A 23,561-nucleotide genomic window follows, 5' to 3' on the forward strand; every position below is an offset into this window, starting at 1 on the left:
TTTCTTCAGCAGGGCAAACCGTTTTCATGATGGCAAAGAATTAGCATTAGTACCTTTGCACCAGGTAGCTGTAATCCTTGATACTTATCCCAGAGATGCAGCTTTCCTCCCAGAGCCCAGGTGAACCCTGAACGTCTGCACACACACAGGTGCTCAGATGTTACCAGACCAGACTAAATCCCTTTGAATCCTTTGTTTACCGCCAAGGCTGTACAGCAGTCCCAACCAAAAAGCAACTACCAAATGAACACAAAACAGTCACAACCAGCATATCAATTTGTTCACTTACAGATTTATAATTGGAAAGAAGTCTTAAGCTTGACAGTCGAGGTGCTTGGCTGGAGGTTGTATTTTATACAAAACTGACACAACTCCTCTGCCAAGGACAGATGAGGTACAGACACAGTACTTCTGTGCCGCTACGCTCAGCATTACTGTGTTTCTGTATGAGCTCATGGGTCCAGTCTTTGCAGGATAAGGGCATTAAGCAATCAACAAGGGTGTATGGGCAGAGACTGCCAGGTGCTATGGAAGCTCATTTTGACCAAGAAAAGAAGAAAAATAAAATGTACGCATGATGAAAAAAAACAAAACAACTCAAAGACAAAATTTGACTCACTGCTTTAAAATAATGAGATAATTAGTCTTTTTTGACTTAATTTGAGCTGTGTTTGATTTAAGTTAAATATTTAACTCTAAAATAATTCTCAAACCTTTCAAAATTTTGACTTTCATAGTTTAGACTTAGTATGTCATAATTTTGACCTATTGTTTCATTATTTTTAGTTATCTCATAATTTCAACACAAGGTCAAAATTTGAATTATTATCATAATTTTGACTTATTAAGTCAAAAATTTGATTTTTTAAAAAAATTTTTGACTAAATTGATTTAGTGAGTCAGAATTTTATTTACCCACAATTTTAACTTGGTATCTCAGTATCAATTTTTCTTTAACTATCAAAAAATTGTTTTAGTTAAAACTTTAATTTATGTCATAATTTTGACTTCCTTTTTTATAATTTTGACTTAGTGAGCTGATTCTATTTTTTTCCTTTTCCTGGCAGACATGGTCCTCCATAGCTCCCATACTTCAGGGAGAAAACAGTTTGCATTGCAAACAAGTCTGTCACAGTCAAATTTCAGATGATTCAATCCTGTCTATCCACGGCAAACCAGAGGAAGGTCTGTCCTCTTGTTTCTCCCCCATTCTCTCACTCCTCAGCTCTGGCACTTCTCTTTCCAGTGTCCCATTTCTGCTCCCCTCTTCTCCTCCTTCTCCTCCTGCTGCTCCTTGCTCTCTGCCTGCCCTCAGCTGGTGCAGTTCCCTCTCCAGCACTTCACTGCGGTGATACATCTCTAAGTAGCTGGCCTGCAGCTCCTTCTGGTAGCGGATGACCTTGTCCTTCTCTGTCTGCCATGTGTGCCTCTCTTCCTCAAAAGCCATGGCCTGGGCCTCGCTCTGGCGTCGCTCCAACAGGAGCTCTGCGCGCAGACGCTCCTCTGTAGGGCCCCCGCACCCTCCTGTAAAGCAGAGGTTCACATGGCTTCAACTACAGTCCAGCAGTGCCGTAGGGAGAATATAATGAAAGACTTTGGCTGCTTTCAAAACACACACACACACACATGAAACTCTGCCCCTGACCTGGTTACTCAAATAACCTGATTTTGGGTCCAAGCATGTCAGCATCCTAACTCAAAAAACCCAGACAAGCTCCTGCTGTGTTGATAAGAGACCCAGTTAATATCCCTCACTTGGTTTAATATTTAACAGACATCTGTGGCATATAAATATCTTGCTTCATTCACTTTTTTCCCCATTTTCCATGCATGTCACCTTGGCTTGTGCAGCCCTAAGTAGGTTTAAAATACTTTTCATGGCTTTGCCACAAGATTTCCAAGAACTGTTATTTTTTTTCTGTGATTTACTGTTGATCAGTTAGATCTCGTTAGCTTTATGTAAAGCCCTTTGAGACTTCAAAAAACTACTCTAATCTGTGCTTTTGGCAAGTGAGATGTGCACCTTTAGACCATCAAATCACACAGTGCAGACACTGTCAGCGACAGATTTGCAGACACAAGGAGGAGACAGAAACATAAAAATAAAAATACCTGTTGCCCCAGCAGACGTCCTCTCTTCAGCTCCTTTTCCTTCTTCATGTGCATTCTGAGAGGGACACCTGCGACGCTGGGTCCCCTGCAGGACGAGCTTTAGTGCATCTATCTGGCCCTCTCTGTTGCGCAGCTCCGTGCGGGTCTCCCTCAGCTGCGTCTTGAGCTGGAAGATCTCACTCAGCTTCTGGGTCACCTCTGCCTGGGAGTCCCTCAGCTGCTGCTTCAGCAAGGAAATCTCCCCTGACTTTTGGCAAACCTGAGAGATAGAGTAATGGGAAAAGAAGGGATAGGGGCAGGAGAAACATAAATTTTTTACTGACTTAACTGACCTTGTTGTGATCATTTTAACAGGACAAACAAGGAAGGAATTCAGTTATCTTGTCTGTTCCCTGTAATTACTTCTGTAAAGTGCGTCCCCCTGCCATAAACTGTCCCTTACCTCCCACTGCGTCTCCTCCAGGGTCAGGCTGGTTCGTTTTGCTACGGCTCCATCTTCTTGGCTCCTTTCCCTTTTCAGACTGTCGAGCTCCTCTTGCAGTCGGGTCTTCTCCTGCTGGGCCTTGAACAGCTGCAACTGCAGGCTGCGCTGGGAACGCTGAGCATGCTGGGAAACCTGACGCAGCTTGGCGGCATAAAGGCGCTTCAGCTCTTCCACCTCCTTCTCCCACAGACGCTGTTTCCCTTCAAACACCTGCATGAGGCGAGCAGATGGGGGTCAGACTTCAAAAGAGAGGCAGACAGGTGTATAGATTGATGGTGAAGAACAGACTAATACAATGAGATTCACCTGAGCGATGGCGCCCTCACTCTCATCCAGGTTTCTTTTCATCTGTTTCAGCTCATGTTCTTTCTCCACCAGGCGCTCCTCCAGGTCCCGCACCTGGAAAGGACAGCAGAATGAATGACTTAGGAATCTGTAAACTGTACTGACCTGCCCGTCCTCCCGTCTATCCATCCATCTGTGCAGTACTCACCACTTCCTCCACGGACAGAGAGAGTGTCCATTCATACGGAGGTGGAGCCTCCCCTCCATATGGAGCCAATCGACTCAGGGTTGCCATGCTCCGACAGGCCATCTCCCCTATAGCCACACCCTCTGAGCCTACAGCCTTCGGGCCCAGAGAGGTGCGGTCCAGGGAGCCGATGGTGTTGATGTGGCCCATAGATGCACTAGGGTAAAAAAAAAAAGAAAAAAAAGAAACCAAGAATGCTATTAAAATCTCTTCTATTATCACTTCCCACACAGTCATTAAGTATGAAAAATCAATTACAGCAACACTCCATTTGAATATAAAGTAGAGCTCAGACAATAATGCTGCAGCAGACCTGATGTGAGCCAGGTGTGGGCGGAAGGGAGGCCGGTACGGCGGCAGGCTGTTCATGGAGTTATGGCCCGAGTCTGACAGGTTATCATCCTCCTGGCTCATCCCACGCACCGAGGAGAGGGTCTACACCGTCATATTTATGCAGTTATTCATCACTTTAACATTAATAGGTTGAAAATAGATTATTTTTAGTGACTAATAATGGGCTGTATAAAATGAAGAATCATGAGTAGTTAAGTGTTTTGCTTCTGTAATCGACTCTAAAATACCTGTGTGTAATAACTGGGCATCGATTGGATTGGGAACTGGATCGAGGCTTAAAGCTATGATCATATGTTAAGATACCTTGTTACCACTGGATGACGGTCCACCGTGACGGGAGGGTGAGGAAGAGGAAGAGGAGGTGGAGACAGCTTTAGGGACATGGGCGTAAGCTCTGCGCAACCCGTTGGAAAGGCCATGGTCCACATCCTCCGACTTGGAAGACGGGTAGAGGTTCTGCATGGAGCTGAAGTTTTTGGGGGTGACGGGCTTGAAGGCCGATGATCTGAAACGAGCCTAGAGAAGGAGATGGAATATAGTAGAGGGTGGTGGAGAAGGGTATGCTATGTAACATAAATCACAGTGCTTCCATTAAATCAATACTGCTCCACCCTCTATGTTCTTAGCGTTGATCAATTCAACCAAAAAAAAAAGAAAAAAAAAAAAAAAAGTAAGATTTGATTGCAGCAATAAATTCAGAACACGGCAAGTGGCAGATTCTCAATCTGTGCTGGTGAGCTGTGAGAGATTTAAGGCTGATTTATGCAGGTAACATGCTATGGGGGTGTTGCATCACACTGCCAGAGATGTATAAATGTGATGCAGATAGATTTAACACAGCAAGTCACTGGCTATACATCATTTATAAAAAGAACACAATGGGAAGTCATTCATCCGCATCTGTGCCTGAGTTAGTGAATGACACTCGAGTTCTACCTTCTGCTCTGAAGGGAACTTTTAAGTACTTTTACTTCACATACGTTTAAGATTTAATCTATGATTCTTGCATTCTTGAAGAAATCTATAGTAACACATGTTTGGTGGACATGTGATACAAAGACTTGCTGATAGAGTATAGATTAGCTTCCTAACTCAAATCAAGAGCTTTTATGTTGAAACAGGTTTAATAATTTAGGTATTTAATCATACAAAAATAAGCGTTTTAAATAACAATATTCACCTTTTCATACTTCCCCCCGCTTGGCAGCGAGTTCTTTGTCAAATCTACTTCGGTGCCATCTTTATGGTAGACCTTGGCGTACATATTGTCCTCCTCACGGCCACTGACAGAGCTGAGGCCAGAGATAATATCCTTCTTGCTATCGCTTCCTGGGTTTGCTGTAGGCTCTTTTCTGTTTGGAGGCACAGCAGGTCAACTGAGGTCAAGCTCTGTCACACTTTGTAGTAGCTTCAACAAAAGCATCTGCTTCTCAATAGCAGCACCCACCTGGTGATGTTGAGGTAGTTGAGTAGCTCTCTCTGGGTGAAGCCTTTCTTCAGGAGGCCGTTGGTCTGTTTGGGTCTCACCTGGGGGACCGCGCGGCTGCCTTTGGTCGGAGACACATCTGGCCTCTCTACCAGACTGCCCACGCTTCCCATGCCGCAGCGGGAGGAGAGGGGCCGGGCTGGGAAAGGGTTACGGAAGTTTTTGTCGGGGCCACGGGTCAGAGGAAGGGTCTGGACTGAGGTTGCCATTGGTTACTGGTCTCTGTGGGGGCGTAAGGTGCTCTGTAGAAAAGAAGAAAAGGACAAGATGAGTTGAGTGCTCATAGAAAGGTGATGTAGGTAGACCTGTTTTTAGTAAGCTGAGTACCAAGATGGCTGCGCCCTTGATGGCGACATATCAACATAGGCTCTCTGTTAAGATGCTCCCTGCTTCTCAAAAAACTGCAGTTCATTCTGAACTTTTTAGGACTTTAACTAACAACAGTTTTCGTTGTCGATTACACTGGCGATGATTTTTTCATTAACTGATTAGTTGTTTGTCTATAAAATGTCAGAAAATGGTAAAAAAAAAAAGAAGAAGCTAGTTTTAGATAAAAAGTCTGGGGCTCACCAAAGTCAGTACACTTCAGTATCCTCTAGAGACCATGGATGTAAAATACATTTTAAATTTCATGGCAATCCATCCAGTAGTTTTTGAGATATTTTAGTGTGGACTGACTGACTGACATTGCCATCCATGAAGCCATTTGGCCCTTTACTACCCTGAGCGGATGTTGATCTCTGGAGGGACAGTGTGAGCTGACAGACGTTTCATCAGCTGTGTTCCTCTGCACAGACAGCTGTCTCAGAGCGCAGCTACAATAACTAATAGCTTCCCACAACATCACAGCACAGCTCTTCACTACAAAATAAACATAAACACACACACACACACACACACACACACACACACACACACACACACACACACACACACACACCACCACACCACACAACACCCACCCACATACACACACACACACACACACACACACTGACCCCCATACAAACCCTGTTAAAGGAGAAGCGTAAAAATACCTTTTACAAAGAGGACAAATCCCAAACCAGTTTGAAAATTTCAATTTCATGCTGCAGTTGCTGCACTTTCAGTCTTGCTTCTGAGAATCTCATGTTTGTTTGTGCCATTGGCAACTCAAAAGACTAGAGGATCACATGAAACGTGTACTCTGTGAGGGTTATGTTGTTTTTTCTGAGGTAGGGCAGCATATGTCACAAGCCTGTTACATAACTGATCCCGCCACAGCAGAGCTTTCTTAAAAAAAAAAGAAGAAAAAAAAAACATACAGAGTAAACATTATCGATGATTTAATCGAGTGCTACGGCGGCTTATTTTGTTTGCAGGTTTCCTGTCCCTCATGAAAATCACGTGTATCCAATGTACCAATCACACCGTATGCCTTCTGATGGCTGTTTGCGTTATACCAGGTCTTGTCTCTGACACAGCAGGCAACATTATGTGGAGCAAAAATAACAATACAATGATTAACATTTTCTCTCAACTTTGACAAAACTAAACCAGTTGCCAAGTTACCCCAACACCTACCCAAGAGGCACTATTGTTTTGTCAACTCGAGTTTGAGCCTCTTCAGCTCCAAATCATTCTCTCTACAACCTCCCCACCACCATCGTTTTTCAAATCACCCACATAACCCCTTCCCTTCCTTCTTTTCAGACAACCTCATTAAGGATCACTATTGATTTCACCCCTGTGACCCTCTCTCTTCCTGTGCATAAACACCCCCATTAGCTGTAAAACATTCTCGAGACCATAAAACACACAAACTCGCTGCAATCTTTCCAACTATAAATAGGACCTGAGGGAGGCAAATTTTCCTTTTGTGCTCAGCCAGCTGATGTGGCACGCATGGAACAGGTATCCTATTAACTACCAATTGGTTTTGCATTAGTTTCATTATAATATGAAAATAAACCCGAGGGGCTCAAAAGTTCCCTTAGATAGGTAACTCATCATGGAGAACATTTCATTGTCAAAGATGTGTTATTGTTAGCCGGAATGTAATTTCCTCCTTCCTGCATTCAAGGACAGAACCCATTCGATATTTGAGATGTTTCTCTCAAGAACATTTCACTGTAAAGGTATGATGAATGCACCAACAAGATGTGATGTGTTTCCAAACCTTCTCCTGCCAAAACTATGACACAACAAGGAACAACTTTATGAAAAAGTAAAGGTAAAACCTGTCACTGGGGTGGATTGATGACCTACCTCGAGCAGGTTTCAGGTAATGAAGGTTTGGAAACTGTTTGCAGTAAAACATTGTGTGCATGATCTGAAGGCAGAAACATGCAGAAACACAGTCGGTTGCTGAAGAAATGCTTTGGCAGGTGCATGGCTGCATGGGGCATCAAACCTAGGCTCGTCCCAACTAATGACTGGGCCGAGCTGCCGCCTGGCTGTCGGTACACACTCATGACACGCACGCTACCTTTAAAGCAATTTTTCCCTCTCACTGTCACACACGAATATCCCGCGTATGAGAACAGACACCCGCAGTGACACTCCGGCATCTCCTCTTGCTTCTAATACAATCCACATTTATCAAGTGCTTTGCTCTGCTGCCCTCGACAGTTATAACAATTATGCAAATGGTTAAAATAGGCAGAGAGAGCTGTGCAACGGCAGCTCCAGCCCACTCCACTCAGGGCTCTCAGCCAGGCCGAGATCAAAGCAGCCCAAGCTGCTCATGTTTATATTCATGAGGTACTATTTCCCCCCAATGTAAAACTTTCCACCAAAGCATTCGGCTCCTAATAAGCCACTATAATAGAAGCTGAACTCAGGCTGAGGAGAGAAACCCGATAATCAGTGATAATGAATATAATCAAATATAACGTGAAGCTCTTTGAACAAGTGCACGAGCTCTGGTGCCATCGGACCAGGAAGTCTTCCTGTCTTACTGTGTCCCGGGTCAGAGTAAGACATGATGGATATGAGTCAGTGCAGGTCATGCTGAGTGTGTATATGTGTATGTGTCTGATACCATATGAATAAATCATGAGTGTGCCAAATCTAATGGCCACTGGCCAGGGTCTGACACAGTATTTTTATGTCCGGTATTTTACTCAGTTTGTGTCTTGTATCTGCCAAAGACATGAGAGGCCAATCGATGCTTGACGGGAAGCTGGGGTTGGGGTGAGGGCGGCTGAGGCAAAGCAATTCCTTTTGGGTAGATAGGAGGGTAAAAATCCTTTTAGGCTGCAACCACAAATCTTACAGGACTGAAGAAATCTTGCATCCAGTTGTTTTCCATAATTGCCTTCTAGTTTATGGCCCCCAAGTAAACCAGGAGACACGGCAAGATTTACAGCCCAGCCTAGACTAGCCAAGGGGCCCTGAAACGCAACACACCTCCTTAAATCACACACACACACACACACACACACACACACACACACACACACACACACACACACACACACACACACACACACATGGATCAAAGCCGTGCTTCCTACCAGCGCTGAACAGTTACAGTCTAATTGAAATCTGCTCTGTTCCTGATTTATGCTTCTTTCAAAGCAGTGATGAGCTTTTTCAAAAGCTGCGAACTTCGATCAAAACATGAAAATGTTTGATCGTACAGCTGTGTATCAAAGTGCTGCACAGATACAGATGAACAGATGAAACTCGATCATTCTTATACACCTGTACTTGCATCTGCTGGGTTACAAACACACTGTATCCATGTTTCTGGTTAGCACATGAATGAAATCCTTCCACAGATTTATTGATTATATCTAGTCAGCAGACACTGTCAGGCTGCTGAATGGACCTGAGCATCAGTATAATTACTTTGTGGGACTGTATAATATATCTTGGGAAACGGTGATACTGAATACTTTCATTCCCGTACTGAAAAAATATTAATAATAAATATTTCTCATTCTTTTCTCTGTCTAAGTGAAATATGCTTATGATATGAAGTGAAGTATAATACATCTCCTTACAATAAACCTGTCAAAAAAATATGAATGTGTGCCTTGTAACTTTCCCCTCTTCATTCATATGTATCTCAGGTCATGATATAAAATCATATTATTTTTCTTAACACTGTACAGTGCTAGTGATCTAGAGTGGCGCATACTAAAGAGGAGAGATGTGAACAGGCAGCTAGGAGGTGTGAGTCTCCTCTAAAAGGTTTTCAGTGAGCCGTTGCAGTGAAGGTTTGGGTTGAGCCTTCTGAGGACGATATCCTAACTCATCCAGAAAACCATACAACTACCACTTTACTGCGATCACAAAGAAAACAAAACATGCAGCCTTCAAGAGGAGGGTTTCAAGGACGCTCTCTCCTAAAAACATCGTAATCAGGTCTCCTGTGGGGAAAACAAAGCTTTCAATGAAATGCCTGAGCGTGAAGAGAGGACATTTCAAACCCCCAGAGACACACGGGTCAGCACTGGGACTGAGACAGAGGAGAGAAGGACAGGGAAGCCAAATTCCAAAGATGCTTTACAGAACACAAGCTCGGGCTCGTCACTTTGTGATGCAGAAAGCGTTCACTCCCACGGACGTTCACTCACACTTGTGCGTTTGTGCGTGCGTGTGTGTGTGTGTGTGTGTGTGCGGGTCACACAACACAGCCCCGGAAAAAAGCATATGCATGGCTCGCAGCACCAGATCTTGTGTGCCCCTCGTCCCGCGGCGTTCTCTCTTCCCCTGCTCCCTGATCAAAGTTTGTTTACGTTTGTGGGGTAACTTCGCAGGTTACATCTAGAACTCCCACACAGCACACACTCTGTTACATTATATAAGCTCTATCAAAGCTGCACTCGCCGGTTTTCACAGCTGTTAGTTGTGTAAAACACTATAGAGCCATTACCAAATCAGCCACTAGCCTTACTTAAATCTATTCTACAGAGACCTGCAGTATTATATTTAACTCCTGCTCCGACAGTCCTCCTCATCGGACACTTTTTTATCAACAAACAAGGTCATGACAGCATATCGTGATGGTTTGTTGCAGCGTGAGAGGAACTGGACTGCGGGAAAAACAAAACCACAGCAATGGCTTCTTCTCACCCACATCAAATCAAAGAGAAGGTGCCACTTAACACACTTTAAGACTTGAAATCTTTAAAACAAATGCTGTATCATCCCTCTCAGGACAATCAGTGTAAAGTAAAAAAAAAAGAAAAAAGGAATGAATGGGGATCTCTTTACCGCAGAGAGCACAAAATTTAAATTCACGTAAAGAGCGACTTTTGTGTGATGTGATCGTGTTTCCACGCTCTTATGTGTCAGCAGGGTGAACTGTGCCGCAGGCCGACTAGGAAGGAACCATCCTGCATGTGAAGCAAAGCAGCGCTCCCACTCTCTGATTGACTCTTCTTACATGTTAGCGTGTAATGAGTGAGTGCGAGAGTGTCTCTGGCTGTGGGGCATGACAGCAGAGGAGTGCTCGGCAGCGGCCTCTAATTGTTAGCAGGTTATTCATTATGGATGGGAGACAATCAGGCAGACAGAGCTCGTTCCTCTCCACGGGCCCTGAGGCCACTCAGAGGAGCCGAGATGTTGAAAAGCGTGGTCATGAAATGTTCCTTCTTCTATGCATCCGACGGCAGTTTGTGTGCCATGTATCATACATCTGTGACACAAGCTACACACACACACACAGACAGACATGGAAATATGGTCAGACGCCTTAAGATAAACTGCCTGGAGGGGATTCGTGTCATGTTTTCTGAATGGTAGCGCTGACAGAACTTTGAATAAAAGGTCGACTTTCTCACTCAAGATGACGGGAGGTTTCTCTGTGAAGCATGGCTCATAATTCACTGGCGGTTGGATGTGGTGTTGCTCAAGCTGAAGGCGCAGTGTTCAGGCTCACACTGTCTCCATTGATGACAAATACTCCGGTCTTTACTAAGGTCAAAGGGCATGTTTGGTCATAGCCGTAGATACAGGGCGCTATTGAGCGCACAGACAGTTCAGAGCAGACGCAGACGTGTTATTCTGCGAGTTCCGACAAGGGAGCTCTGATGTGGCATATTTGGAATAGACCATGTTTCTCCAAATTTGGTGATTTTGAATTTTTCATATCACTGGATACGACTAAATCTTAACATAACTTAGAAGTAGCTTGTCCAGTAAATTTATAGCGAGCCTCTTGAAGACAAAGCCTTTCTTACAGACTCCTGCCATGCATGTCACCCATCTCATTATCTTTTGACAGCGTCGTCTTTTAATGGATTTGAGCTGGCTACTTCAGTAAATGGCTCTCCATGCTGCGTAGATAGATGACACTAAATACTATTAAACTCTCATTAAAATAATTTCCACAGCAGCCTCCATAATTACTGACCCAGAAGAGAAAACCTTGAAACTTAGGAAAAACTTAGCACAAGTTGGGAAAAAAAAAAAAAAAAAAAGAGTACCTCAGAGGATCTGCAGTTACACCAGGTTTGACTTTTATGAGCAGTGCTTTATTAGTCTGTACAAGTCCTGATCCTGACTGGCCGGCTTCGCCCTGGACTCACTCCACTAAATCAGCTGTGCAGACTTCCTCTGAGGCGGGCCAGCTGAGGTGGGTTTTCCTCACTTTGCATCTGTTAGCCTATATTGACAGTGGAGTGCACAGCGTGCCTTGGCCTTCACTGCTGACTTTACAGAATTGTATTTCTGCACAGAATTCAATTACTGGCTCCGACTAGAGCAGCCATGTTGGGGTTATCCGGGGTGACTAGTTGCACTGGTGTTTCATGGAACCTTATTGATCTGGATCCTACTGTTGTTACATCAGGCTGCTTCAGTGTGAGAAGACAACACCCAAGGGAGTGTGTTCACGGGGGCCAACTCTTACCTCAAAATGTATTATTAGTGTTATTTATGGGAAAATGTATTTAACGGCAGGCCTGCTCTGTTTCTCTTCCAACAGTACAGAGCTTGTTTTGTTAAAATACCACAGTCTTCAATTTGTGGTGTGAAAAAGGCTTGATTGCATAATCCCTAACTTTGTTTAGATGAATGCATGTGCTGATCTGTCTGTGAGGTTACAAGTTCAAACCTCTATGTGTGTATGTGTGAGTGTATGTGTGTGTGTGTGAGAGAGATAAAGAGATTAGTACTAGCAACATAAGGATAAGTACCTGACCTCAGTGTTGTTTTAAGTGACATCCACTTGCCCTTCACTCATCCCACACACACAAACGCAACACAGGAAAATTTCCTAAAATAAGAAAAATAAAAATGCATTGTGTTCCTTCACTAAAATAGATTACCTAATTTCAGATGTATCTAGGAACAACTGCATGTCTCATACTATCCATCTGTTCCACAATAACATGAGTAATCTGAGGGTTGAACTGATGGAAATAATCTTTGGAGAAACAATCAAACGGCTACACACATGAAGTTTTGCTAAAAGACATAGAAGGATAGAAAAAAATCTGTACTTTCACAGTTGATAAGCCGTGTAGACGAGATGGAAATAAAGGAACAGTATAGTTCTTATATTGCAGTGTAGCCCTATGAGATTATGATGAGGAAAAAATGTACAATGCTGTTGTTATTTCATTCTAACATAACCCTTTTTGGCTGCTTAGCTGACTTTTTCTGATTTTCAAATGCGATGTTACAATTTTAATGTAACAAGAGAAAAGGATTTTATCCCAGATAACGTTGGCTGGGGTTGCTGACAAGCTCCTTATGTACGATTTGGCCCCTTTGAAGGACCAAATCCTCCAGAAATAGAGAGAGAGCACTCTGTCAGAAAAAATATAAATAGAAATATGGATTTATGGTCATATTTAGGACATTCAGTATATTTTTGAGATGAACTACAGAACTTTCACAGTGTTTAATCAAAATCTGATTAATCTGTCTGAGTATCAGACCTCCTGAACTAGTGGGGATGATGCATCTTTACACTGTAGGTGCAATTTTGACCAATCATGGAAGCATGACACATTTTAGCACTGAGTTATATATCTCTTATTTTGATACATCTTGCCTGGATGATGATTTTGGCATTGTGTTCAGGTGTTAATATATGAAGTACACTGCCTGTCGTGATGAGAGTGTTATAATTAAAAACAAACATGTTTACTGGTTTTGAGAATATTAGACGGATGATTTGATTATTCCTCCAGACTTTTTCCGGATCATTTATTTGCCTGATTCCATCAGCCACGTCTCAGATGTCACACAGGATAAACACACAGATTTCTATTCACCAAGGACGTCAGCAACTGGAAAGACAGCATCGTAATAAAATATTTCCTCGCGTAACTTCATTGGAATTTGTGAGGGAGCAAACAGCAGAATGACACGCTATTTATTTCAGCTAATCCTTAATCGAGTTCAAGTTCTCTGTTTGGGTTCTGTTCACCTTGTTAGCGAGCAAAGCCTGTAACAGTGTTTGCCAACTGCTGCTATCAGCAGAGCCTTGCTCACCGCAGAGCACACGTTCAGAGTGAGGAATGTAAAGGGATAGAGCCATGTGAGGAAACAAACTCACATTCCTTACATTTCTCACTGGGTAATTATTAATGTGCCTTCACATAACCCATAACGCACTGATATGGGTGATGCGGACGGCCCCTGTCCTCTACAGGCCTTCAAGTGTTGTGGGTCATTTCTGTAAAACAAATATGACAGAGTCTATTATCCAGAGCTAGTTCCCATGAGAACTGTGTTGGTGATATCAGACATTTAATGACTGATAATTTTACCACATAATCAGAGCGGGAGAGCCATACAGTGTTAAATGGAGCTGATAAAGACAAAAGCTTGAGAGAGCGAGCTTCTTATTAAATTGATTACAGTGAAAGTAGAGAGGGGTGGGGTTGGGGTGGGGGGGCATGAGTAGAGACTCTCTTTCTCTTTTCTCTCTGTGGCTTCTTTGTTTCCTGGAGCGGTTCATGTAAGCGTCACTGCTCTGTGATTACAGCGATAGAAATCGAGTGGTTCCCACATCGACCAACACCTGAACCATTTCTACTTAACAGCTGCGGTGAACGTGCTCGTGTTCGCCCTCACACTCACCACAAACACAAACAGGAAGATGTGTGGGCCGCAGCTGATAACTGATCAGGATTCAAAGGCATACGCAGATATGGATTGACCCACAGTATGGCCGCTTTAAATGTTAATTCTTCTCAGTTTGCATAGATGGATAAAAAGCTGATAAGATCTCAGCAAACTTTTTTTTGGATCTCATCTGCAATGTAACACCAGAGGAAGAGCTGAGCAGCATGCGTGTCAGGCAGTAAACACTGATGCTGACGCACACTGATGCCGAGTCAGACCATCAGCACTTTTTCCTCCTGTGGAGTTTCTCTGTAAATACTGTGAGTGTTTGTTGTTTGTCAGCGCTGAGAAGCAGCACGGTGGGAATTATTGAAAAATCATCTTGTTCAGTCATCAAGGGTCACAACTTTGCTGTACAGAGTTTACACTGACAACAAAGCAACAAGAAACTACAGCGAAACATCAACATGAGCAGAATTTCACCTTGTGCGTTACTGACATTTTACTGACAGTGAGAAATCGGAGACTGTAAATTCTCAAAAGCCAATCGGTAACAGTGGAAGAACAAAGTCAGTCCAATGAAATCTTGTTACCCAGCTTGGGTGCAACAGAAAACCATGAACAGTCCTCAAGGGAAATTCCTGGGACACAAATAGACCATCAGACCAACAATCAACAAAAAAAAAAAAAAAAACACAAGAAAAACAACGCATGTAATGGAAACCACTCATGTAATGTTAAAGAAACCAAGACACACCACTCAGTGGAGCAGATAAGCCCATACAGTATATACATTGTTATTTAAGCACTATGTGGCTCCGTTTTGGGACATGCAATAATTAACAGTTAAGTAGCACATTTGTTCTGTGCTGGAAGTGAATGGGGAGGCCGAGGGGGCTGCTCAGTGTGACATCATTCGCCCAGGAGAAAAGATTTGGTTTAAAAGTTTTCTAATTTCAATTCAGATCCACTGCAAACAAGCATGCCTCATGGGCTGAGTAATTAACAATCAGGCTGCTCTCCTCTTCTCTCTGCAGCTTAAGCTGCCTTCCATCACAGTATGACTTCTTACCATGTTGAGCCCACTGGCATGTAAATAAGTCAAACTTTCCCAGCAGCAATATCAGGGAAGTATAAAAATATACACACTGGTTTGGCAAGTTCTTCCTTTGATCTGAAGCCCAGTATCACACTGTAGACTGTGCAGCTTAGGTACTTGAACTATCGTAGGACTATGTTTTCTAAGCAAATTAAAACCCAAATGACTTTATGGCATGAGGTCAACAGAGATAGAAAGATACATTTTTACATAATCTAAGGATACGTTTAAATACAAGTAGGGAGAAAAATCTTGTGTTTACCTGTCTGTTTGGCCACCTGAAACTTCACTTCTCTGCTCCTGATCCCATACTCACTCTATTTCTCTCTCCTTCTTTCTCATGCTCGCGCTACTGATTACCACGCCACATGACTTCCTGTTTCTCAGTCTGTGATGGCAGTAGGGAGGTGTGTGGATGGGAGGGAGCAGCCTGATCTTAACAACTGATCTGGTCCTGGTGGCCACGACAGGATGACTTTGCACTGATCTAAATAGAAGACTAAGCTGATGTTAAGCCGTGCGTGAGTTTCAATGAGATTTACCTGTTTGTACTGTGAGGGGAAAGTGGAAGAAATCACTAAGCAGTCCTCTATAGTCAGTCTCAATTCTCCAGAGAAAGCCTGGTACTTTCCTGTTCACCCTATTCCCTCTTCTTCCCCTCCTCACCTGCTCATCATTTTGTGCACTTTCAGCCCTATCAGGGACCAGTGTGGCTGGACTTGTTCTCCCGGTTCCAGAAACAAAAGGCCAACATATGAACCAGCTTTGAGACGGTCAATCCAGATCCTGCATTGACACACGAGAGCCAGCTTCACTGGACAAATATCAACAGCGCAATGTGTCTTGTTTGCTCATGGATAATAAGACAATAATGAGGGATCAGACTCGGGTTAAGAGACAGGCAGCAGGAACACAGAGAAAAAAGGATGAGGGGTGGAAAAATAAAGACAGCGCAGATGAGGAAGAGGTGGAAAATGAGAACATGTGGGGGAAGTCTCAGCATGGACCGTCTGGACAATAGTCTGAGTGTAAGTCTCCCTTCCTGAGGCTGGGTTACTGGACGGCCTCTGCGTCGTATCAAGTTACATAACTCAAACTGGATACACTCACATCTGAGGAGGGAGAAAAGAGAGGACATTGTTCTCTGCTCCTTAACCAGGAGAGAGCGACTCCTTTCTTCTGTCTTCACCATGTGATGCGAGCTGCAGAGCTGAGGGGAGTGAAGGAAGTATCTGGACTTCTTAAAACTGGCACCAATAGGTGGGCATACAAGATTCCCAGTTAATAAAGCACCTTGCCAACCAGAGATGCACTATGTAGAGATTGGCAAGCTATGAAAGACATTCCAGAGCAAGAATGTGATGTTTTACGGTGCCCTTTGGCACGCCGAGTGCAATTTGAAGAAAATCAGCTGAAAAATGAAAAGAGGGGATAACCCCATCAAAGCTAGGCAGCCCAGTCTAACACTTAAGCAGGTGCTGCTGTACCCCTGTCATTACCTCTGGGCCCCACGGGCAGATCTAGTCTCAGATTCCACAGATTCTCAATTGTAAGTTTCCCAGCTGGCAGACAGAGCAGCTCCAACAAGGAAGCTCTGGTAACCCGGACGGGTGGTGACGGTGGTGCATTTGTGTGTGAACGGATGGAAAACTGACAGCAGGAGGGAGGAGGGGGAGGACAAACAGAGAGGAGGGAGTGTGGAGATCCATAGATGAAGATATGAAGCAGGAAGAGCAGAGGGGGACGAGTTGGGGCCTGCTTACAGATACTGTACCTGTCTGACCAGTCAACTAGAGGAGACGACAACCCAGGCTAGACTCATTTCCTCTGCCTAAGCTCTTCTGCACAATAACATCACAGGAAGCAGCTATGGGGGGGCATGCTGGCTGTCTGATACTTGAGAAATAACGTTAACCCAACTGAGCTCAGTGCGTCTGTCACTTTTTAGAGAAACAGGACATGACATTTTAAAATTCAGTCAGTAAGGATTTAGAGGAAGCCAGCAGGAGCATCTTAGAGACAGATTTCACTTAACAGAAACCAAAAATTAATAACAAGAGAAGAGTTACATTCATAAAGGAATAGAGCTTTGACTTTTTTGTTTTAAGTTTTTTTTTGCAGAGGGTTTGATGAGAGCATCAACACCACTCTCGTGTCTGTGTACCGGTGCATGTACAGGTAGAACAGCTAACTGGAAACAGCTAGCCTACCAAAATCCACCTATGAGCAGCTCCAAAACTCATTAGCTAATAGGATACATGTCATTTAATTCAAACTAAAGCCAATGTGTAGAAACAATAGTTTCCAGTCTCTGTGCTAAACCAAGCTAACCCGCTGCTAGCTCTTACGTCATATTTATTTCTCTTATAACATCTGCTTTAAAAAAAAAAAACAACAACAACAACAAAAAAACAAGATAAAATCCAGCGAGTCTTAAGCATTGTTCCACTTCACTACCTGTGTGACCAAAGTGAGACATGAGCAGGTCACGGTATCTGACTGTAACCTTTAAAGCCACCGTATTGATTTTATGTAAAAGAACAGGATGTGACAGCAAACTGAAGAGCTGTCAGAGAGAACAGAGCTGCGGCTGCCTCAGCGACCACTACATGTACACGCAGATATAAATAAACAACAATGCCCACTCGCAGAGGAGCGCTTCGACTCGTGGCCTTTTGTTCTGCAACACTACAACTCTTCAGACTAAATAAAAGAGACAAGGGCCGAGTACTTTGCACACACACCGTTCATCCCAACATACACACACACACACACACACACACACACATAACGCAACACAACACACAAGATAACCGTTGCTGCTGATATCTATAGAAGGCAGGTGATTGCGGGGGCTCCTCGCGGGGGAGATAAGCCCGATCAATAACAAAAACACGAGGAAACGATAAGTCTGAGCTGAAGTGAACACACCACGTCTGACTCACAGGGAAGAAAGGCCACATTCGTTAACAAGACAATAGTCCCAGGATGAGATTCTGCCAGAGTTAGAGATCGGCTATTTCCATCTGCCCTCTGAGTTGGTGACATTTAGAGACAAAGGCCCCCGTATGGGGTCTGTGCAGCCTCCTACACTCTCAGACCTTTCCCCTCTGAAGGTCAGGGGGGTCCCGCCTGTCTCATGAGGATACAACTATTGTCCAGCAGTCAGGTGGCAGGTCAACCTAACATTGCAATCTGTAAAAACTAGGCATAGTAGATTTTACTATGATTAAACAATAAATATCTACCAGATCTGCTTCATCTGGCAGCAGATGATATTTTGATTGATAGAAATAAGTGTGTGGGCCCAAGACTAGCTCCTCATTATGCCAAATCCACCCATACACACTCACACTTAAACTGTTATATATCATCAATTACATGAGCTATCTTATTTAAGTCGTTCAAGAGTTGTTTCTGTTTTCTGACAGATGATGTTCACTAGGTTTAAGCTTCATCTTTAAAATGAAAATCAAAGGTATTGCCTAATGTCCACACAATCATGGCGTGGCTGACAGCAGGTGTGATGTTTGCTGCAAGTGGAAAGATCTCTGACCTCCGAGGGTCAGACAAGATGACATTTGTTGCCTTAGCTTAGATACCCGTATGTTGCCATATAATATTGGTTTATAATGTTGAGGACATTCCAGTTGTTATTCTGTTATTAGTAGACCTGGTTTTCCTGCCTTATCTATTTCTGCTTGAGTCAGTGTTCCTACATGTCCCAGGATGCCTTTTGACACTGTCCACATTTATATTTTACTTGTATGCATTACAAAACACTGCAATATATCGAAATATATACTGAACACAGTGACATTGTGAAATTGTGGATTATTCTTTAAAGCTGTATTAATCTTTTTTTTTTTTTACTACTTGGGGAAACAGAACAACAACACAAACAGTGGCATTTTATCATCTTGTAAAGCTGAGCAAAGCAAACAGTTGCTTATTTACACATACTGCAGACACTGACCAATATTAAAATTCACACCTGATGAAATTAAGTCTAATATCTTCTTTCTTTGTAGCTCTGTTTTGGTTTCCACCGAAAAATGTCTGCCTCTTTTCAGCTGCTAAATGCTGCAGTATGTTGAACAGCTAGCCACTAAGCATGCCTCCCTGCTGTCTGGGGCTGAGCAGGTAGCAGCGTTCAGTGGGTTTATCAAAACCTTTTCTGACAACAGCTGTCTGCTGCTGCTGGAAACAAGGTTAATGAGAACAATGAGACTGAACCGAAACAGTTGAACACTCCCCTACAGCTCTGTAGGTTTGTCGCTTCAAGCAACTCCTTTCACAATACACACAGTAATTTGATCCGTAGATACTATTAAAATATTGATTGGATAAATAAACCTACCGCTTACCCAGGTCGCCCAGTTTTAACATATGAAGTTGTCATTTTATTATGTCAAAAACACTTTCAAAGATCAACCTTAAGCTATAAGGAAACACCTGTCACTTGGGGATAATGATTAACTTGGGTGTGTTCTCTGTCTTGGTACTTGGAAAATAACTGAGTCCAAGCTTGTCAGCCCTGCTACTTGACCCAGCCGAATCTGTGCAAAATAAATCAATGTTTTACTGAGGCTAATTCAGTCTGAGCTGCTGTCAAACTCACACGAGACCGTGAGGATAACCACATGTCTGTGTGGAGTGGTTAGTCAGTGGGCTTAAATAACTGATCAGCTGGTGCAGAATTCCATAGGAAACATGTGTTCTGGTTACTTGCACAGATGAACACTTTCTTTTGATTCCAGTGACAGTAAAGCCATGCAAACTATTACCATTCACTGTGATGGCTTTGAGCCGTGAAGGCTAAACAGCCTTATATCCAACAGTGGCAGAATCAAGGCAGACAGCCCTGCACGCTTGGCCAGGTCCCACAGTGATTTTCCCAACCCGGCCAGACTTTAATCGCAGCGACAGACGGCCCACAGAGCGGATCAGGCCAGCCACCGGCAAAGGGATAACTGAGGAGTGAAAGCACGAAGTGTAAGAGCATGACACTTTCTCCTCAGAGTGATTAGGCATGGCCTTGTCTATAAAGAGTCTATGAGATGAGTGCAGACGGGAGAGAGAGAGTAGGGTAATAGGATGAGCTGAAGATTAGGAGCAAACAGCCAGAAAATGTGGGGAGAGGGGAGGAAAATCTGAGTAGAGTAAGAAACAGAGTTGAGGAGGGGAGACAGACCAAACCCACTGAGTGGAAGAAAGGCTGATTAGTGTTTGATTAGCTGGCTGGCCTGAGGGGAAATCTCTGTCAACCAACACAGTGCCATTACGGCCGTGCTCTCCCCACTGCACCATCTGCTAGACTGTAATATGCATGACTGACCCGCCATCCACTTACGTGCTACAAAAAAAGAAAAAGACTAACAGCACACTACGTTGCGGCTTAAAGTGGTGTCAAGGATGATGGATTTATTAGACTGTGACAGGGTAAAACATTTAGGTGCACCTTATGTGAGTATTCAAATGACAACAAACAAACTGTGGGAGTACGGAGGAGTAAAGTTCATTCAAACTCACTGTGCCTCACGAGGAGGAGTCGGTATACTCTAATCTTTCCATTAGGCAACACTAAGCAAATGGTCAGCAGACATCTGATGGTCAGCAGAATTAGTGTTTCATCAGCTGCCCATGCTTTAAGGAGACATGTATGCACACGCACACACACAGACACACAAACACACAGGGGAGTGTCAGCCCCCTGGGAGCTCAAACAGCTGAAGGAAGACACAGCACATCAGCTGTCAGGGCCGATTCAGCTGAGAGAAGAGCTGTGCTAATAGGTTGTCGTCAAAAACGTCTCCACAAGCTTTTAGCCAGCAGACAGACTTTTCAATATTGACATCTTTTGACAGAATTCCTTCAAATTGATACGCGACGATATTTTAGGGGTGACTCTGTGGTTTTGAGAGGATAAATCACATAATAGGCCTCAAAGTGACAACTGACATTATTACTGAAAATATTTAATTATCAATCTAAAATGTTAACAATGACAAAATGAGTTCGTCACAGGGAACCAACGCTCAAAGTGATGTTTAAAGTGACATTCGAAAAAAACCAAAAACAAATTCACTTCACAATGTCACTAAACTGAGAGAAGCAACTTAACCTATAAGAAGCTGCTACTTTTACTTGATAAATTATAAACTAATCTTTTTTTTTTTTTTTTTTTTTTAGTTGATCCACTTATTCCTTCCGAAGTTAAGGTCAAAACTGTTCAATCCGAGAAGGTACACCAGGTGTGTCACTTTGTGTCAATGCAGCCTTAAAGGGTCAGTTCACCCAAATCACAGAAACCACATTTTCTCAAATCACACTAACGGTTTCTACCCATGCCTATAGTTTGTGTTAATGAATTAAATCAAAACTCAAAACTGAAACACAAACAAAAAAGAAAATTGAGCATGGGGTCAAGAGTGCTGAGGTAAATGTTAGAGTATGATTTTGGATGTTGGAGCTCTTATTGCAAAATCTGACCTCTCAGCCCCAACCAGCCTCCCAGCCCTCAGTCACCTCTGTGTCATACAGAAGGAGGCTGGATGGGATGGAGAAATGTATTTTTGTGTGGTGACTTTCAACCCTAAACAATAATTAAGCTGTCGGAGTGATCGCCATGCACTGATCATCAGTCATACATGCTCACACCAGCGCAGACAGCAGTATATCAACCCACTATCACTTTGAATTCTCCTATAATCCCTTTCCTAAATTACAGGAATGGTTACCATGCCGTCTCCAACAACATCTATTGTCTCCCTATTGTCAGACCTGCTCCTTCGCTTGCGTCAGCTCGCACACCATAACCACCACAGTCAAAAGGACTCTTCCTGCAACGCTCTATGAGTCCTCAGGTCAGAGGTCACCTGTGGCCTCTGGTCTCCACGACGACAGCCAGGCAGTCCCCAAAACTGAGCTGGAGTCCTCCTCCCCCTCGACTTCACCCTCCACCCACACACAAACACACTCTCACACACAGAAACAGCTTTTGTCCCCAAACTCCTGTGCATCAAAGGAGACCCTGGAGAGTGAGCTTCAACCCAAACATTTACAGCCGTGCAGGACAAACACTATTCAGTACACTGCAGGGGAAGAGCAGGAGACCACCACTGCTGCAAAGTGACAAGAGATAAATGGCACAACAACAAAAAAAAGATCACTGCTCCTCCATCAGTCTTCTCTCTCTCTCACACACAGACTGGAAAACCTTTCAGATTGTGAGGATTAGCCCTGATCTGAGCGCTCAAACTCTGGGGTCCAGTTGAGAGCAACACTGTGTCTTTAGGCTACAGGCTTTGACCTGAGCAGCCGAGCTTATCCTCAAGTTTATTACACCCAGGTCTCGTCTGCAGAAAGTTTGGAACATGTCACCATCATGAACCACAACACACCATGCACCAATACTGGCACAGATTCCCGGCTGCAGAGCTGCATGGTTGTAGGGGGCTTGTGGGGGGGGCGGATGATGAAAAGATTAGAAAAACTGGCACTCACCATATTCAGCATGCAGGACATCTCTTGGTCAACACTGGTACTCTACTGCAGTTTTTGTCAGTCGCTGGTTATATAATGAAACAACCGGTGTTTACGTGGCTCCGCAGGATATTTTCCAGGAGTCGGTGCGGAACAGGAGACGGAGCTCAGCCTGCTGCTGGCGGCGTGGAGAGAGAGGAGCGCAGACTGGGACTCTTTTCCCTCTCGGAGGTTTGAACAGCGGAGACAGCGGAGTGAGAGGAAACATGAGGGGCAGGGAGACATGTGCCTGTCCCCCGGTAACTGGACTGACACACTTACATTTGTAAAGCGGGACGGCGCCATCTAGCGGCAGGGTACGTAGGTGCGATAAACAAAAATTCAGAAGCAGCGAAGAGAAGTACCCGCCTCATATTTAATACCAGGGCTGAATTACCAACAGGCGTAAAGTGGGCGCCTGCCTCTTAGGCCCCAGACGGTCCCCTGGGCAGGTGTTATTGCTTTAATATGTCCTGTCGTTTTGTTTCAATACCCCTACTTGTTAATGACTGTGAGCTGCATTTTATGCAGCTATATAAATAAAGTGTAGTATAGTTGTAACATGGGGAGAGTTGTAATACCGACAACTAACAGCAAACAGGGATAAAGTAAGTCATAAGATGATGTCATTGTTTACCCACGTCCTCCCTGGTACCACATGGTGGTTGTCAAGGCTGGAAACAGGCCATGCAGATTGGAAAAAAAAAGTTTTTAGGTAAGAAAGTACATTTTTTGACCAAGATAATATTTTGTTTAGTGCTTCGGCAATTTCAGCTAAATTCATATGACTTAGATTAAATTGTACTTTCTCAGGCAAAATGTGATGCATTTTCCCCTGCTAATACAGCAAACTAAACAATGGCTGACAGGGGTGGGATAGGTTGTAACAAATCTTTAAAAAGTATTACAGCCATTCTTTTACATACAATTAAGAACACTTTATTGATTTAAATAGTAA

General features: G+C 43.6%; 1 protein-coding gene across 1 annotated transcript; it reads right to left on the reverse strand.

The window, feature by feature from the left end:
* Positions 1-922: 922 nt before the first annotated feature.
* On the reverse strand, positions 923-22,706 carry LOC111226667 (NEDD4-binding protein 3 homolog). The gene is made up of 10 exons (XM_022751937.1): positions 22,586-22,706; positions 4,930-5,210; positions 4,663-4,834; positions 3,786-3,998; positions 3,442-3,563; positions 3,090-3,285; positions 2,903-2,995; positions 2,555-2,806; positions 2,113-2,371; positions 923-1,524 (listed from the first exon to the last, which is right to left on the reverse strand). Exons 2-10 carry the CDS (start codon positions 5,175-5,177, stop codon positions 1,136-1,138), a joined length of 1,944 nt encoding a protein of 647 aa, XP_022607658.1. The 5' UTR covers positions 5,178-5,210; positions 22,586-22,706; the 3' UTR covers positions 923-1,135.
* Between the last annotated feature and the right edge of the window lie 855 nt (positions 22,707-23,561).

Source organism: Seriola dumerili, unplaced genomic scaffold (genome assembly GCF_002260705.1).
Source record: "Seriola dumerili isolate Sdu_G_001 unplaced genomic scaffold, Sdu_1.0 BDQW01000161.1, whole genome shotgun sequence".
NCBI classification, from domain to species: Eukaryota; Metazoa; Chordata; class Actinopteri; order Carangiformes; family Carangidae; genus Seriola; species Seriola dumerili.

Excerpts from the sequence above, each read along its gene's own strand:
- LOC111226667 (XM_022751937.1), bottom strand. The coding sequence starts at position 5,177 with ATGGCAACCTCAGTCCAGACCCTTCCTCTGACCCGTGGCCCCGACAAA. Across the intron at positions 3,999-4,662 it reads GCGGGGGGAAGTATGAAAAG|GCTCGTTTCAGATCATCGGC; the intron begins GTGAATATTGTT and ends CTCCTTCTCTAG. Across the intron at positions 3,564-3,785 it reads CGTCATCCAGTGGTAACAAG|ACCCTCTCCTCGGTGCGTGG; the intron begins GTATCTTAACAT and ends ATGACGGTGTAG.